Source organism: Mytilus californianus, unplaced genomic scaffold, assembly GCF_021869535.1.
Source record: "Mytilus californianus isolate M0D057914Y unplaced genomic scaffold, xbMytCali1.0.p SCAF_3, whole genome shotgun sequence".
Lineage (NCBI taxonomy): Eukaryota > Metazoa > Mollusca > Bivalvia > Mytilida > Mytilidae > Mytilus > Mytilus californianus.
In genome coordinates, this window is record NW_026262679.1 from 101817293 (window position 1) to 101832303 (window position 15011).

At 31.3% G+C, this 15011-nt stretch overlaps 1 protein-coding gene and 1 long non-coding RNA gene across 3 annotated transcripts in view; both read left to right on the forward strand.

Annotated features, from left to right (window-relative positions):
* LOC127735564 (endothelin-converting enzyme homolog) overlaps positions 1 to 3232 on the forward strand; it is a 57562-nt gene extending 54330 nt beyond the window's left edge. For both annotated transcript variants that reach the window (XM_052245799.1, XM_052245798.1), the window contains exon 21: positions 718 to 3232. In XM_052245799.1, coding sequence (XP_052101759.1) covers positions 718 to 817 — 100 coding nt within the window. In that variant the 3' untranslated portion in view covers positions 818 to 3232. The remainder of the gene's footprint in view (positions 1 to 717) is intronic.
* A 5049-nt stretch (positions 3233 to 8281) lies between these two features.
* LOC127735599 (uncharacterized) lies at positions 8282 to 14706 on the forward strand. The gene is made up of 2 exons (XR_007998514.1): positions 8282 to 9334; positions 13934 to 14706. It is a non-coding gene; the product is annotated as an uncharacterized LOC127735599 (long non-coding RNA).
* The last annotated feature ends 305 nt before the right edge of the window (positions 14707 to 15011 follow it).

A 15011-nucleotide genomic window follows, 5' to 3' on the forward strand; every position in this document is an offset into this window, starting at 1 on the left:
ATCAAAGTATTTTGTCATCAAAGTTGTTTTGATTCAGTTGTTAATCAAAACAATGTTTGTTTAATCAGTCTACTGTTTTATGATGTGTAATAGGCAATCCCCAACGGAAATTTATAATTAAACTGGTAGCACATAAAATATTGCATAAGGTTATTTGCATTTTAAGTAATTGCTTTTGGAGTATTGATAATATATGGAAGGCGTTTGAGCAAACAAGCACAGCTTATACGTGATTTTGTATGTTAAAAAGACAGAAAGTAACAACTTTATAGTAAATAAAGGCAACAGTAGTATACCGCTGTTCAATAGTCATAATTCGATTAAGCAAAAGCAAATCCGGGTAACAAACTAAAATAGAGGGAAACACATCAACTATAAGAGGAAAACAACGGAACAACAGAAACACTGAACTACAACAAAAGCAAACGCCAACATACATTATCTTCATTTATGAATAATTTATGAATATAATAAGATGTGTCATATACGTCAATGAGACAGCCACCCAAATGGTACAAAAATACATACGATCAACACACTTTCTTCAGCAAAGTCGACAAAAGTGTATATTAAAAACAACTAAATTGATGTCAACATACAGACATCAACAATACAATTGATAAGCGTTTTGAAATATGCAAAGCTTTTTAAGTCTAGAAAACTTTAGAATAGAAATCTGAAAAGAACGTCATTTGATCTTTTTTTTTTCTATTTCAGGGTCAGAGGATCAGTATCAAACATGGAAACATTTGCTAGTGCTTTTAATTGCCCATTTATATCACACTATAATCCTACCAAGAAGTGCAGAGTATGGTAAAGACTAAACACACAACAATCAACACATGACCATATGGAAACATGTGTAAAAATATTATAACATGTAATGGTTGCCCAAATATTGTATTCTTACCCAAAACATGTGGATTTGTTTATAATGACCATTTAGGAGATAATGCTTCTTTCCTTGTATTTCATTTCACACAGTCAAAAGTATATTGTTTTTTCAATTTACTGTTTAATTTTTTTGTAAGAAACATTTAAACAGCTTAATATACATCAAAGATCTGTCAGCATTTTTACAAATATCCATACTATCAAGAGATTATCCAGCCTTTCATAATGCGTTTTTGACAATTGTTCTTAATAAATGCAACTTTTCCGTATTTTTATTAATTTTTGCAGACACAGAAACAAAGTGAAGCTAGTTGTGTCTAAAATCAGATTAAAAACAATTGATCAAAATTCCAGTTTGAGCCATGCATGCATAAGGTTCTGAATCATTACATATTTTTGTCAGACGTCTTGAGTAGACACATTCAGCTGTCATAATATGAAAATGTACTATGACTTTTTTTAAAAGGATCCTGTTATTGAAGTAAATACATGGAATATTAACCATAACTCATTATTGGTATTGTATTTGTCTTATTACGAAATTCATTAGTGGATTAAGATATTTAATAAATTTTCTGACGGCAAAATAATATATATTACATTGTCTATTTCTTGAGCTATAAAACTGTGATACCGTTATTTAGCCTTTCTGTAATGTATGCTAGTGCCTTAAAAGGAGCTTCAAAAGGAATGTATGTCTGTTGTTTGATCGAAAGTATGTATAAAATGGTAACCGTTTTGGGCATTCTTGTTTTGTAGTTTTTAGAACAAATGTTCTCATAATGTTTTCTCATTATCGTTTTGTAAAAGTTAAAAAGATTCAATTTGATTTTCTTTTGATTGCTTTTATAATTTGAGTGAACAAATAATAAAGTTATATGGGGGATTAGATCTAGAGTGAATGAGGCAGATTCACTTGTTATAAGATTTATATTGTGTATGAAAAATAAGGGCTATTTTTAGAAATTGGACGATTTTACAAGGAAAGTCTATGACCAACTCATCATGCTCATATGCCAGTCTGTATTTATATACAAACATATATGTTTTGATCAAATCACTAGTCATGTTTGATATATAATGTTATACCACAAAGTTACAAATGAATGTATGTGAGGGAGTACGAATATTGCATGTTATTATCGTTTTTTAACATTTAATTGTATTCTACCAAGTAGAATTTAGTGTTTTTGTTTACACATCGTTAATTTTAATAGCAGTGATTATAAAACATATCAATTACATCAATTACCTCATTCCCTAATTGTAATCGACCGTACTATCTATTAGTGGTTCACATTTATTGCCATGAATTAGATAATACAATGTAATGTCTGGTCGTACAGTATATCACTTATTCTTCGAGATCTCAAACTATAATTAAAGTCTATTTTGGATGGATGAAATCAAAAGGTTACTTTAATAGTTTTAATAGGACCCTTAGTGTCAGGCAAAAAAGTATGTCTTAGTCCTGTTAGTACGCTTAGGTTGCTTAAATTGAAAAAAAAGAGTAAACAGAAGTAAAAGAATGATAATGCTAAAATGAATATTGATTAGATAAAGTTTTCTGCTTTTTAATTGATTTATAAGTCTTAGTTTAGCTAGTAAAGTGTTTTAACAAAAAAATTTTATTCTAAAGTATTAAGCATATAAATGGTAAAACAAATATATGGATTCAATAGTTTAATTTTTTTAAGAGAACATGAAGGTTTTTGTTTAATATATACATTGATGATGGGCAAAAAATTAAAATTGGTGGATGTATTTAACTACACTGAAATAAATTTCATTGACATATTAACGACATTTTCCATTAAAATGTAGATGAGTTCTTATTATCAATTTATGCCAAACATATTGTGTTCAAGTTAATCGCAAAAAATATTACAATTTTAATAGTTTGATATGGGAAGATCCAGATATCAACTGTTACTGTAAAAAGGTTGGGTTAAGGACAGATTAAGCAAGAAATCTTGTATCCAAGATGCCTTCTTCAATTAAATTTATGTACCTGAAAAACTATTTTTTTTACTTTTAAAGTGTAACCTCCAGCTCCTATTCTGTAATGACCTTTGTTGCATCTTCTGATATTTTTTAAAGTAAGTTTACTGAAAACATGAAAAATCATTTAAAAGTTTGTATGTCGGCATGCGAACTTTGTTGACAAACATCTTCATTGTTATTTGTTACTTGTACTTTATAGATAATGTTTACAAAATGACATGTTGACAGTAATACCTATAATTGTACGTTGAACTTATAAATGTTTTTGTAGATTGCTTTTCATACAATTGAAAAAAATTAATTGTTGCATTTTTATAATTAAACATTAGCTTAATATTGTGTTTTTATCTTTAAGGATAAGGCTTTAGGTCTGAGTTGGTACTTGGGTTTACATAGTAATGTCTCCGCAATAGGTACATGTATTTACATTTATCGCCAACTCTTCAGGCGATCTAAAAATAAATTAGCTCGACAGTAGTTTATCGATGTTCTTATCTTGTAAATCGATTAGGAAGAGAAAAATCAAGGTAACAAACAAAAACTAAGAGAATCGCATGAACTCCAAAAGGAGCGTGACCGGGTACGTCGACAGGATACGCCTATCCTGCTATGCATTCATCACCCGGCATGCGAATTCACAATCAAAATGTCATAATCGGTAAGTATAGATATATACTTGAATCTTCAGATCTGAGACCACGAAAACATGTCGCTAATGAGTTGCGACACCGGCAAATCGTATCGGTCAACCAATTCGTGATGATAATCATAAAACTTATAGATAAAACCTTAAAATATTAAATAAATTAATTATTTATACAAATTTTGACAGTATGGGGTCCTTTATAGCTGAATATACGGTATGGGTTTTACTCTTGTTGAAGGCCGTGTGGTTACATTTAGTTGCTTCCATTTCATTTGTATAGTTGTACTATTGGCAATTATACTACAAATCCTTATTTTTATATTACTGTTTTAACTACAGTTTTGTCTACACATGGCTCACCAGTGGCTATCCATAAAATCATCTTGAAGACCAAACGAATAAAAAAGTCGAATATCATTAAATGATAATTCCAAAAGGTTGTGCATAATCTCTTTGCCTATGTGACCGGATCATTTTGATGTTCTTTCATCTTTGCAAGCGGTAGGAAAACCAAAGTCTTTCGAATAATTTTAATCTTTTATAAACATCAGCTTTACGGACAATGAACACATCAAAGCCAAGATTTTTGCAGAAAATCCAGACTTTGTTATAAAATTTTAAAAATAGATTACTCATTTTTTTGCCCATGACGTGCTAGCGTTTATTCTTTACAAAAAGTCCTAAACAACCTTAACATTCCAAAAAACCTTGTGCTGAGTCACTGAAGTCGAGCGCAACCTAGAAGATGTACTTGAATTGGTCCATATTTATATTTGTTTTAACCAATATCTTAATTTATAAACTTGTTTTAAGGAAATCATTGCTAGCACTGCATGCAATAATCCTCTATCTATCAAGCACCGACTCCTGGCAAAAAATGAAAGAAAAGAGAAACACCGTTCTACAAAACACTACTTAAAAAAACAAAACTGAGCAACACCAACCCTACCGAAAACAGGGGTGTAAGGGCAATAATATTAATAATATTTTTTTTATTTTCAGAAGGTTGCACATAAAACAAAATAGTTAATCCTCCTCACGGCCTTCTACTATAAGTTAAATGATGTGCTACTGATCCCCTACGGATCCACAGAGGCTTAGTAAAATCCATAGGGGATGAGGTTGAAGGCCGAATCTCCTTTGGGTTCTACTAACCCTCTATGGATCCATATGTGATCAGTAGTGAACCATATAACGAATCTATCACACACGGGACTTTTCCTGTCAAGTTATGTATAAAAATTAACAATAAAATACAATAACAATAAAAGATTATGTCACTATTACTAGTAGATGTGACGTCATGATACCCATGTGAAATTTAATGACCCCCTACGGATCCATAGGGGTCTCCACGTGACGGCGTTAAACCAATCAGAGCGTCACTAAATTAACCGCGGGGCGATAAATCAACATATAAGCTAACAATTCATAAAAGACGACAAAACATAAACAAAAGGATAATAGATAAGCAAAACATACTAATATAATGTTCACAATTAACAAAAGTATAGTTAACAAATACCAACAATAAATATGTTTCCATTAATATATCTTCCAGACCTAGAAATTAAAGAAAGAACAGACACGGTTTCCTCCGCCTCATTTTAAGAACTATACTTCGAATTGGACATAAGCGGTCATCTCAGTACCAGAATCAGTGACAAACGAGACGATTTTAATTTTGAAATTATCAATTTCCCCCAGTAGCAATATACCAACTTCACCTGCATACGGGATATACATTTCCCAACTCATTCGGTATTCAAGAGCTTGCAGCTGCTACTCACACTTTATAAAACGTCACCAGTACCTGAGCAGAAAGTTGATGAACCAGGGTTATGTAAAAGAACGTCTCGTCCTTTTGTTAAAAAGTTTCATCGGAAGATACCAAGACCTTGTTGATAAATATTCTGTATCAACTTCACAAATAATACACGATTGTCTTGAAGTATAGATTCTAGGTACTGACGTTGTTTATTATCTTAATTACGTGTTATAGTGTTATTTTATTTGTCTTTGTAAATTATTTACTTTACTGTTTAGTCCATTTTTGGTAATATCTTCTTGGCGTGGCTCGGTACTTATACATCTCGCCATTGTGCTATTGTGCTATCGTATCGTATCGTATTCTTGTCTTTCATTTTTGTTTATGTGCTTTGTCTATATGCCTTTTTGTTTTTCTTTGTTGACATATTTGTTTGTTTTTATAGTGATTAAGATTATAACACAATGTTGACTGCTGTACCCCTATTTTTGACATTTTTACCTATTATGTCTGTTTGTTTTGTTTACACATTGTTGTCAATATGATGGAATTTTATGTGACCGTCATAAAGTGAGAGGTTTAGCTTGCTATAAAACCAGGTTTAATCCACCATTTTCTACATAAGGAAATGCCTGTACCAAGTCATGAATATATTTGATAAGGGACTTTCCGTTTTGAATTTTCCTTGGAGTTCGGTATTTTTGTTATTTTACTTTTTTTTTATAGTAACAGATCTATCAACAAATAATAAAAACGTTATAATATATAACTACGAAAAGTTCCATTCCTGCATTTCAAAAAGATAAGCTTGATTATTTGTTTTAAAAGCATGTTATTTCAAGTTAAAGGCAGGGAATTGTACAACAAAGTTCCAGAATAAATATTGGTTCTTTTACCATAAGTAGTTCCATATTGTTGAACAAACATATTATTTTGGTAAGATCATCTTAATACGTAGTGATTAACATTTGAACAACTTGAAAATAATTCAGATAAATATTCAGGTGCTAGATTATCCATGCACTCATTTACCATCACTGCCATAAAAGAGGGACGAAAGATACCAGAGGGACAGTCAAACTCATAGATCGAAAACAAACTGACAACGCCATGGCCAAAAATAAAAAGACAAACAGACAAATAATAGTACTGATGACACAACATAGAAAACTAAAGACTAAGCAACACGAACCCCACCAAAAACTGGGGGTGATCTCAGGTGCTCCGGAAGGGTAAGGAGATCCTGTTCCACATGTGGCACCCGTCGTGTTGCTTATGTTATTACAAATCCGGTAAATAGTCTAATTCGGTAAGTCACATTCGTGAAAAGGGAAGGGTATTCTAGTTACGACATAAGGAACATATCCGATATCATCTGTGAAACGGTTATTCCCTAACGGTCAACCAACTCGTGATGGCGTCCGTAAAATTTACGAAGGGATGATTTCAACTTCACCATTTGGAACTCTTGGTTTAATAGCTTCCTTATGAGCAGCAATCCTTTATCAAGGAAATCATGATAGGAAACACAAGCCCTAACATAATATATTTAATTCTAAAATAAATAGATAGTCATTCTTAGCTTTGAACATAGCAGATGAAGAAATACCAAAACACCCATTTACAATTATCCATTTGCCTGCTTTTGTAACTTTTATATTTACAGAAAGATATGTTTTGGGATAAACAGATGTGTATTTTAATAAATATGAAGTAAACTTTCCCCTAAATCATTACCAAATATTTTCGTTAATATAAATAAGAAGACGTGTTTGAATAATTTCATATTTTGAATAATTTCTTTCTGAAACAAGAAGGTAAAAAATACTAAAAACTGATTGAAAACTAGTAAATTAAGGTAAATATTTTTTTTTACATGTACGATATCTTCACAGTTTATTCTCAAGTCACATCAAATAAATATTTAAAATCACATTCCCTCCCGCGACTTCTTTATATTTTAGCTAGTTTCAAATATTATCTCAAAACTAGTAACAATTAAAATTTCTCCAACCTTTTTTTTTCAAAATAACAAATATGAAGTTCAAGTCAAGGAATGTTTTGAGTACACACATATATTTGTTATGTCTACCAATGCATACGGTCTTTCAAAGGTTGTGATCTCATCTACCTTTGCAGTATGATACTAACAGTGCGTAATTAATTTCTTTTATATATATATTATATATATATATTCAACACTAATTGAATTTAAATCATCTGATAAAAAAGGTTGCCTGTCAAATTTAAAATCCACTAACTTAATTTTCCTAATATTATCGACCTGACTTTAATATGTGAGAAACAAATCACATAATAGAACATAAAGTTAAAAATAATGGCGCTCTCCGCGACATTTCGTAAAAGTCAAATACCTATAAACTGTCATTTCTGTGATAATGAGAAAAACATTCAGTGGAAATGCCTTGAGTGTGAACTTTTGATGTGTGACAATTGTAAAGTAAAGAGACATACAAGGATTAAAAGTGCAAGTTATCATAATGTAATAGATATAAAAGATGTAGGACTGCACAGTGAAGGATTAGATTTTACAAATATAAAATGTTGCGAACATTCTGGACAAATGTACTGCATTTTTTGCCAGTCATGCAACAATCTCATTTGTCCAACTTGTGTGTCCAAAGTGCACAGGAAACATGATTTAATTGAAATCAGTCATGCATATGACATGAAAAAAGACAAGCTGAAGAAGCGGCAAAGTACAATTGCGACGACCAAAGCTGAAGTGGATGCAAAGAAAGAACACTCGGTAAACCTCAAGAATGATGAAAATGCTAAATATACCTAAGTCATCGGGAATATAATGAATCATGGAGAAGTTCTTAAACAGACTGTTGACAAACGTGTTGAAAAAATTAGAAATGAAGTTTTTAAAAACCTGGAAACTGTTTTGCAATCCATTGACTGTGACCTTGAGGCCCTATCAAGGTCATGCAGCAGTTTGATTTGAAAAACAATGAAATAGAAGACCTTATCAACACTACTGACACTGCAAAATTTTTCCATCAAGTCAGCAGGATGGAAAATTCAATGGATGTACCAGTACTAAAAATCAGGCCGACTTATAACTCTATTCCAAACTTCATTCCATGGGAGATAAATCTGTCTAATATTGGGGTATTACGAAATCAGGGATTCCAATCCGGTTACGTGTTGTTCTACAAATAAATAAACAATATCAGACTGAACTTAGCCTTGCATCCGATATAATTCCCTGTACTGACAAGACAATCTGGATAAATTCCAATGTTGATGGAGTGTTAATGAAAGCCAAACGTAAAGGAAATAATCTCAAAACAATATCTACCTTAAACATCAAGGTCTTCGGCATGACAGTTACTGCTTCTCGTGACATTTTGCTGGCTACTGGGGAACCAAAAATACAACAAATCAGCAATATCAGTGGTAGACTAGAAGCTACAGTATATGATATTTCACCTTTAATATGTACAACCATACATATGACAAGCAACAATAAAGTCATAGTAGGAGCTTTTGATAATGATGACAGAAATGTAATGATTGTAATGAATAAAAAAAGAGAACACGAGACTAAGTATGAACATGACCAACATAAACAACCTTTGTTTTCCTATATCCAGAGTATAACCACTACCAAGAATGGAAATATACATGTGGCCGATTGTCATCGACATATTGACAGAGGAAAAGTCGTGGTCTTATGACTGGGAGGCGTAACTACCAATACATATGCAGGACATACATATGTAAACAAGGACACACCATTCAAACCAGTCAAAATAGTAACAACACCCAGAGACAATGTCATTGTGATTGATATAGATACTGATACCTTACATATACTGGACAACAATGGACATTTACTCTCATTCAATGAAACAAGGAGCATAGGAATAATATATCTAGGTTCCTTTGCTTTCGCACAAACAGGACGACTTTTCATAGGATGTAGTAAATCGGTTCACAATGAAGCCAAGGAAGCAAAGATATATGAAATGTTTATATCAGACTGTTAAAAGGTAAGTTATAACATCTTATGTAAAGCTACTGCTTGTTAACATCAGTTGATTTGTGCATCTGTCTATGTTGTGATGTTACATTATTGTTTCAGGTTAGGGTGAAGGTTGGTGCTTATTAAAACGTTTAAACCCGCTGCATTTGTTTGCACCTGTCCTAAGTCAGGAACCTGATGTTCAGTGGTAGTCGTTTGTTGATGTGGTTCATAAGTGTTTCTCGTTTCTGGTTTTTTATATAGATTAGACCGTTGTTTTTCATGTTTGAATGGTTTTACAATAGTCATATTTGTGGAGCCCTTTATAGCTTGCTGTTTGGTGTGAGCCAAGGCTTCGTGTTAAAGGCCGTACTTTGACCTATAATTGTTTACTTTTACAAATTGTGACTTGGATTGAGAGTTGTCTCATTGGCACTCATACCACATCTTCTTATATCCAATTAAAGTACTAAGTAATTAAATATTATTCTCTCGTGGTTTTGGCCTGATAACTATTTCCCGAATGATTACATATTTTTCCTTTTACAATGAATGAAGTGTGATATAGATAAATGATAGGAAAATTGCATGAATTTTGTTCGCCTATCCTGCATCGTGTTATGAAATTGCGACGTTTCCATTGGCTATTGCTTAGGTCAATGATAACTTTCAGAGGTCGCAACGGACTACTTTTCCCTATTGTCATTGGAGGTTAGTGAATTCTTTAATTATATATAAAACACTCACAATTCCCCCCTGAAAATACTCTTTTGTTCGAATATGAGTCAATTCTGAAGCGTTCAAAGAGTTTGAAAAGTTTGATGTTAAGGGTTTTATTACATTTGTTTTTGGCTTTTAGTCAGATATTCAGAATCCTCTAGTTTTTTTATCCATGTAGTGTCAATAAAAATTTTGCCTGCTAACCCCTACTGACTTTCCATAATTTCATTGAATACAGTTTAAAAAGCCATTTTTGAAAATCTAATAAAATCCTTGTTTTTTCTTCCCAGTTTTTGAAAGAATAAATGTGCCAATGTTAATTGTAGGAAAAATCTAGAGAAAATCTTTTCCCGCCAAATTTTCAATCGATTATATCTCAAAAACAGGGACAGGGACCTGTCATTTTTTTCTACTTTTTAAGAACCTTTATTTATATACTATCAATTTATAACAGTCTTTAAGAAAGCTTGTTATTTTGAAACAGAGGAGCGACAATCCTTAATAGTTGACACCAGAAGTGGACTTATAACGTCAAACTGTTGAGGTGAAGAATATTTTGCGAATTTTTTTTTCTTCACAAGTTTATTTTATCCATAAGAAATATAGTTTTAACAACTCATGAGAATGCATATCGCTTGATATCAACTATCGTTATCTAAATTTAATAAAAATACTAATATAAACTCGCTAAAGGCTCGTTTATTATTCTATTGAAATTGAATTACTCAACCGAAATCAAATTCTCACTGGTTATGAAACATATTATTACAAGATTGTTTTCGCATTTCATGTTTGTTCATAGGTTATACAATACATGGTTATGTTTTATGAATATTTAAAGCCCAAGGCGTAGCCGAGTGTTTAAAATTTTGTATAAAACTTACAAAATTATCTCTTCCCATTGTAATGATTAATCCCTATTATGAGTTTACGTTAAGTGGTAACATGATTAAGGATGTACACCTCTGAGGAGCCAAACAAATCTAGAATTAAACATTTTTTCTTAACCTGGTTTTTGGGTTTATATGACTGAAGGAAAGTAACTGATGACGAGAAATCATATGGTGGTGCACTTCTTTTTTTTTTGCTACAGCCATTTGAAAGTACTAATTTTTTATGATTTTCACATTTTTCATCAATTTTTACCGATTTTTGGGCTATTATCATGAAAAAAAATCATATTTTCACCATTAAACTTTTTTTCATACTTTCACTAAAGATGAAGTGGACCAATCTGAAAAAACTATAGGTTGGTGTAAATATAAGTAAGTTTTATAAAATTTTGTTGCTTTTTTGTGTCAAATTGACCATGCTGTCAATTTTGTAAATTTGGGATTTTTTTTTTCTTTTTTTAGAACAAAAAACATATTAAATCAACTTCTTTGTTATACATGATTGCAAAAATACATATCTTAGAATTTTGAAAAGAAAAAAAATTAATATGGGATGTACATATCTTTGGTAAAATCATTTCTTTGTACCCTCACCTATTTTCTGAACATTTTGGCTGATGACACTTACCAGATTGGTTATAAAATTTGAAAATTTTATTACTCAAAAACTACTTATTGTAAGTACACAATTTTTTCACAGAGTTTAGTTTGATTATAATATTTTTTATATTCATTCATATTTTCCACTTGTATCACATGTTTTGGAAATAATTCCCAAACGAGATTTCAACGAGACTGAAACCTCAGAAGAATATATATCGTTAATAAAAGAGATGTAAATCATTTTTAATGGTCATTTCATCAGATGGAATAAAACAGCACTGAGACAGTTTTGTGGGGACAAAAAAGAAAAATTGTTCGCCAATGGAGTGTATTATTGATTCCGGTAGAATTTAAGAAATAATTCATGGAAGCCATAGATTTGTTGGATATTTACACATGGCCTGGGCCGTGATATTCGATTTTTATCCTGAGCGTTAGCGAGGGATAAAATTAACGAATATCACGGCCCAGGCCATATGTAAATGTCCAACCAATCGATGGCTTCCATGAATTATTTCGATTCTAATAGGACAAATACGGTAATTCAAAAACTGAAGCGAAGGTAAGATTGCCGTGTGTATCGCTGTTCTATTTTACCCCCTGTAAGATAAAAGCTACAAATTTCAAATAAATCTAAGTCTTACATGAATTATTTCTTAAATAAGCACTAGAAAAAATGTGTTCAATTCTCATAATTCTTAACCCAAACATTTTTTTTTCGTTGGCTACTATTTACTGTCAAATCCAGAGTTGACATGTCGTAACTAAGGAGTGAGCCGCCATGTTGACTTGCTAAAATCCACAAATGTGCAAACAATGCAATGAAATAGAAAATGAAGCAACACCTACCTCAAAACTCCATTTTAATGCAATATTATCCGAATTTAGGGCGTTAACGTAACTGAAAACCTTCAGCTTGAGAGTTTTCATTCGTATGACGTCATCTTATGACATGACGTTAATGCGCCAAGATTATTCATGAAATTTCGCGGAATTTTATTTTATTTTGATTTTATACATTTTTTAAGCCCCTGTGCATTAATTCTTTTTATTATGCATTACAATAGGAATAACGGTTCTGTAGTTTCTTTTTCAATTTCAATTTGAACATAACGAAATCGACATGGTGTTTGCACATAGATTACGATACATGTGGATTGACGTGGAAGGTAAATAGTAACAGCCACCAATATGCACATCTCTGAGTCTGCGCTAAGTATAGATATATCGAGAATTTTGTCACGGTGTTGTTTACAAAGCGAAAGAAGCACGTCATATTAGAATTAATAATTATAACCTCAAATTCCTTCATTCTATGCAGCACACAATGTTATCAAAAAAAAAAGTAAAATTACAAAAATACTGAACTCCGAGGAAAATTCAAAAAGGAAAGTCCCCAATCAAATGGCAAAATAAAAAAAAACAAACACATCAAACGAATGGATAACAACTGTCAAATAAGCCTTTCAAAAATTGTATATTTTTTTAAATAACGATAAAACTTTATTGATAGATATCGAAATTAGGACCGTTCCACCATCAGATGCTTAATCTTTTATTGATGAAATTATTGTTTGTTTTGTTTGATTTTTTTTTGCTTCGTATATATCAACAGTCATTGTTTCCTAAAAAAAACATTGCTTCTGATGTCAATAAGTTTAAATGTAGTTTTTCCGACATTTTTGCCCCTTTTTAAAGTCTTTTCTTATTTTGTTTCATTTACGCATGTATGTACTTTTATAAAACGTTTACAATATTCAAAATTCAACTCAAAATGTTTTATACGTCGATTCTCTTGTTTTCATTTATAATAATTAGACAAACAATAGTACTCGTGATTTTTGCTTTCTTTCGCTCTTTTTCTATGGAAATTGCTTCAGAGGGTTGTTCACTTCATTAGTGCAGTTATAAAGAGTTTACTTTTATAGATGATCTACAATGAAGAGTCATTCATGTATATATTAAATAAAGGATGTGGTATGATTGCCAGTGAGACAACTCTCTACCAGAGACCAAATGACATAGAAGTTAACAACTATATGTCACATAGGGCCTTCAACATATCTGATACCGTATAGTCAGCTATAAAAACAGCCCCAAAATAGCATTTAATAGTTCATGGAAAATACGGATGTTGCATTGAACGAGAAGCGGTGAGTATGTTCTAAATGTTTCATAGTAATCTGTGTTTGATTGATTGACATTGGTTTTCATCGCAAATTACAAATGTAGGTCTTGTGCCTAACGTTTTTTTTAATAAAGGTTAAAGGAGAAGGGTGTTAACGATGCAACAAAAAAACACGTTTTATATTTCATAAGATGTTTACTTAGTTATTTTCTCTATGTCAACTTAAGTAGAAGAGTCATTTCATTTTATATTAATAAGATGTTGTTTTTGTAATTTCTTGTAGATTCACACTTTGTCTTAGAAAGTTTGAAGAAGAAGTATCACATGACTGGAGTGTAAATAAAAAAACCTGTGAAAGACCATAAGATGATCAGTCTAAAATAATGAACATAAGCTACAAGACGAAAAGTTTACCATCAATTTTTACGAATAAAACAAGGTTTAACGATTATGATAACATAATGTCATATGATATGGTAAATTTACAATTTACATTGTGTAACATATTTTTGTAAGCTTTATACATGTAAATCTAATTTTTACTCGACTGTGACATTATGAACTTAAAGGTAAGAAATCCGACTCAGCATGTCGGTCTAGTTAACATGACTGTTCTAAATATGCATTTAATTTGTCACTGGACGTTAAACATTCATCATACACCGATTTTTTTTTTTTACTATTAAAAAAATGTGCCTGTACAATTCAAATATAATGCAGTGCTTTTCACAATTGAACTTGTAATATATATATATATATTTAGGGCAACCGAAGATTGTGACATTTTGACTGAGTGTTGGTTCGCATGGCGGTTGATGCATTCAAAACAGTGATTCATTGGTGATGTTATCATGGGTTGCACTGTTTGGTGAAATTCATTATACACAATTGCTGCAATGAATTATTCCAACTCTAATAGGAAAATACATAATGTGTTTGTGTTCAAAGCGGACCTATTAGATATCTTAAAAGTGTCAACAATCATGTTTTGGTGAAGCAAACAACTTTGTAAAAAGCAAATGTTTCATGACGTGTACAAATACATATATATACATATATACTTGTTTGAAATATTCATTTTAAGTAAACAGAATGGAGATTGTATTGGGTATACTAAATACTTGGAGCCAGGTTCTTATTCAAAATTTTCGTCAATTGAAACATATAGACATTGATAGATGACGGCTTATTTCTGTGATACCTATTGTTTTACTTTACAACCTTTACTTAATTCTTCATTAAGTAAAAACGTATCCTTATACACTAATATACTTGCATCATTAATTTGAATGTATGTAAAATTGTGGTAAGGTTTTGGTGTGTTTAACGTATATACTAAAATCAAAAAACGTATTAATAAT